The sequence below is a fragment of the Dipodomys spectabilis genome, unplaced genomic scaffold (genome assembly GCF_019054845.1).
Source record: "Dipodomys spectabilis isolate Male_0828 unplaced genomic scaffold, ASM1905484v1 ptg000234l, whole genome shotgun sequence".
Lineage (NCBI taxonomy): Eukaryota > Metazoa > Chordata > Mammalia > Rodentia > Heteromyidae > Dipodomys > Dipodomys spectabilis.
In genome coordinates, this window is record NW_024870911.1 from 19,181,076 (window position 1) to 19,185,264 (window position 4,189).

Consider the following 4,189-nt stretch of genomic DNA (forward strand, 5'->3'; position numbering starts at 1 on the left):
TGCTAACTATCTTTTAGTTTAGACTTTTCTAATTTCTAGCAAGCTTCACTGGAATATGGCAGTGACTACCTCTTATAGCCAGGCAGGCTTTGTTCTGCTAGCTGTTTGCTGGACGGAGAGCTCAGGGAAAGGTATAGAGGAGAGTGAAGGAAAGCTTTGAAGATGGACAAGGCAACACAATTTATATTAACTCACAGCTTTATTTCTGCTAGAAAAAAAGGAGAGAAAAACATCATTTTCAAACAAACGATTTGAACAATTGCTTTGCTTTGTCTTTAAAAGTCTACAGAATTATAAGAACACCCTGATTTAAAGAGTAGGCTCTTTCTAAGCAGACTGAACTACTACTAATTCAATTATAAAATCCTTCAGCACAGTCCCAAGGAGGCCGGGGTAACAACTGCTACATAGTCTCCAAAGATAGAAACCACAGCTTCCTTCAGAATAATTCTGGCTCAATTTATGCTCAAGGTAAAAAAAAATCTAAGTACTTTAAGTTGCATAGCCATTCATATATTGCTTCTTTTTGTAAGATCATGACAAGTAATTCTGAACTAACTTCCTCCTTTCTTCTCACCCCAAGACTGGGTACATTCTAGTAAAACTATGACCTACTTTCCAAATGAAGCCTTACAAAGGGTTTACCAGCTCAGCTATGGGATGCAAGGAATATACACAATAAGAAGAAATAAATTAAATAAATAATATCTAATAAATAACCCAGACAACACTCAAGATCTAATGCCAGATAACACTAGCATTAAGACTAGCTTCTACCTCCCCCCATGAAGGTAAGTAATGGCCTCTACAGAAAGCACAGGGGATGGTTCTAGACTTTGTTTGACTTGCCTTTTCTCACTAGGGGAGAACATAATAAGGGAAACCACTTTGGTGGCTGGAGGAGTTGAAAGTCTCTCTATGAAGCTACTTTCCAAGAGATTTACAAACCAAGGGTGCAAAGTACAGCAGAGAAAGTGCTGCCAAGGCAATGGAAATAAAATAGCTTTTAAGATAAGGAAATATGTGAAAAAGATAAAATGATACGGTCCATTTTGGTGAGAAACTGAGCTTTACAAGAATAGCATGCTAATCTATCCTATTAATTTTATTCATTGTTCCTATTGGTGTAGCCTGAGTTACTAAAGTTGCCCTCTCTAGCAGGAGTAGAATCTGATCCACTATTAAGTCATTTAAATTCTTGGTTTTGAACCTCAATCATTTTCCTGACAATTGAACAGAACAGTATAATGCCTCAGATCTCATTTCTTTGGAAAAAGACAAACGATCCAGTCAACATTAATACAAAGGGATGAGAAATTGCATAAAGAAACAAATATGTTGCTAATTAGGCTAAAGCTAAGACAGAGACATGGACTAGAAACGAAAGCATTCATTGACCTTGGCTTTCATTTCTGAACCTTAATGTCTTGTTGCTTGCCATGTCATCATGTAATAATACATTGTTTCTTGGAAGTAAGGAAGAGGAAATAGTGGTGAGGGACATAAGGACGTTCTATTATAATTGAAAAAGTTCATGTTTGGTCATTGGTTAATGCTTGGTTAACAATATTGTTGAAGATAGAGATTGGTAGTTTTAATTGATTTGCATTAAGTAAATAAAATTCATCTTGCTTGGGAAAAATCTTGTGGTTTTCCCTTGAGAAAGTAGGAGCCTTGAACTGCAATAGTTAGTGAGGTCAATAGTCATTTTTATCACTTTATATTATGCAACTGGGCAGTGTGTTGATTCTAATAACAGTATCTTAACTGTCAGACTTTCCAGAACCCTCTGACATGGAAGCTATAAATGGAATTAGATGACATCTCTGTGTCCTATTGTCTGAGATTTCAAGGGATTTTATGTTCTAAAAGCATTTTCATCTATTATCAAGGGTAAAGTTGGCATGAGGCATCTATGATAGTTCTCAGATCACATGCATAAGATGTGTTCAATTTTCCATCCAATGAGAAATACAGTTGTCCTCTTAAAGAACAGTGTGATTCACAGAGAAGCCTAACTTAGAGTTTTACCCTCTGGAAGTTAATTTGTTTAGTTTAATTAATTTATTTAGATTTTGGCAATACTTCAATTTGAACTCAGAGCCTAGTGCTTGCTTGGCTGGAGCTTACCATTTGTGCCATACTTCTAGCCCTGCTTCCTGATGCTTATTTTGGAGATAAAGTTTAGTAAATGCTTCTGGCCTCAAACTATAATCCTTCAGATCTTAGCCTACTGAATAGCTAGGATGATAGGCATGAGCCACCAGTGCCTAGCCAAAAGCTATTTTTAGACAGAAGATGTGTCATCGAGTTTAAAGAAGCTTTGCATTCTGGGAGCTAAAAGACACACACCATATGCTCCCTTAGCCACTCCATGTGGTAATTCTATACACCCTATTTCTATTGTTGCTTTATTTGTTCTGATTTTTTAAAAGATTTTATGGGTAATCACCAAATTTGGATGGTTTTTAGAACTGTGAAAGTCTTTAGAAATCACCTATACTTCGAGTAATCACCTCAACATTTCCAATAAAACAAACAAACACAAAATAATTGGCAAATAGAGAGTTTGGGGTGCCATTGTAATAGGGTTTAGGTCTCCTGTTACCACATGGTTGGAGGTCATCAAATGATTTCACTTGAGGACCCTAGATAAATGAGTCAAAGGAATGGTTGGTAAGAAGAGCAGAGGATGGCTATGGGAGGCCCTTTATGGTCTAAGATTGTTAGATCAGGTATACACATATCCAGAAGGTTTCTTTAACTTCATGGTGTATATGAACTGAATCTTCGGCTCAGCCACTTAGATCATGGGAAATATCCCCCACGTGGTTCTCTGCAATTCTGCTCTCCCTGTGCTAATCAGTGAAGATGGTGTTGAGTTGGGTTCCGATGCCGTGGTGGGGGTAGGAATCGTAAGACATGTCAATGGGAATGTCATAATGGGGGGTACCGGCCTGAAAGGGAGTTGAATGCGCATGCCCTGAGCTTAGACTCGCAGAAGGGTAAGGTGGCAAGAAGCTGTAGGATTTTTCCAGGTCAGGAGAGCCATCTTGCTTTAAGGAGAAGTTCCCACTGATGCTCAGTGGTGGTGTAAGGGGGCCTTCATAAGGAGGGGTACTGCAGTCAGGTGGCTGGTTCCCAAAGGGGGAATCTCCCACACTCTTGAATACTTGAGGCTTGAGATGAAGAAGGTGTGTTTCCATATGGCCATAAGGAGGACTGGGGAGTCCTGGAGATTGATAGGTAAAATTGTGGCCAGAAATAACAGAGTCACAAATAGGTGATTTCTCCTCGTGTTTCTCCAGCAGGGCAGACTGTGGTCCAAGTTGGAGGCATCCAGCCACCAGGTTGCTGGTGGGCTGAGAGAGCCCTTTACAGAGCATCTCCACAAAGCCCTTTCCTTCAGGTGTCTGGCCCGTCTCCAGGACTTCAGACAGAGCCCAAATATAGTTTCTGGCCAGTCTAAGGGTCTCTATCTTGGAAAGCTTTTGGGTTTTGGAGTAACAGGGCATGACCCTCCTGAGATTGTCCAGGGCATCATTCAAGCCATGCATCCGAGTCCGTTCTCTGGCATTGGCCTTGACTCGTCGAGCCCTGAATCTCTCCAGGCGAGCTTTGGTCATCTTCTTTTTCTTGGGACCTCTTCGCTTAGGTTTCTCCCCATCTTCTTCCTCTTCTTCTTCCTCAATACTGTCATGCTCTTCAGTTAAGCTGCCAAGCATCCCATAAACACTCGGTCTCCTCTCCTCCTCTTTCATCTCAGTTTGAGAACTCAGGCCTTTGTCTATCCAGGATGATGCGTTGGTCAGCTCCACCATCTCCTTGGATTTCATGTATGTTTTTGCCATTTCTGGATCCTAGAAAGCATAATCAGTGAAAAATAATTCCTTTATTCAGGTGGACCTGTTGCAACAATGAGAAGTACAAAATGTCATGTCAAAACCAGCTTTACAATGTCGGTGGGGGGGGGGGTATTATTGGGTGGGAGGGAGGGGGGAGGCTGGGAAGGGAGGTGAAGGGTAAACAAAGGAGGAGGCTGCAATGCTTGGTAAGAAATGTATGCATTATCCTGCCCATGTAATTGTAACCCCTCTGTACAGTATGTGCTCAAATAAAATAAAATAAAATTTAAAAAAAAAAATAATTCCTTTAAACATCTGATATTATATAAAACTAAACTTCATCT

At 40.2% G+C, this 4,189-nt stretch overlaps 1 protein-coding gene across 1 annotated transcript; it reads right to left on the bottom strand.

Annotated features, from left to right (window-relative positions):
* Window positions 1-2,858: 2,858 nt before the first annotated feature.
* On the bottom strand, window positions 2,859-3,851 carry Neurod4 (neuronal differentiation 4). The gene has a single exon (XM_042699167.1). The coding sequence runs from the start codon at window positions 3,849-3,851 to the stop codon at window positions 2,859-2,861; it is 993 nt and encodes a 330-aa protein (XP_042555101.1).
* Window positions 3,852-4,189: the final 338 nt, after the last annotated feature.

Excerpts from the sequence above, each read along its gene's own strand:
- Neurod4 (XM_042699167.1), bottom strand. The coding sequence starts at position 3,851 with ATGGCAAAAACATACATGAAATCCAAGGAGATGGTGGAGCTGACCAAC.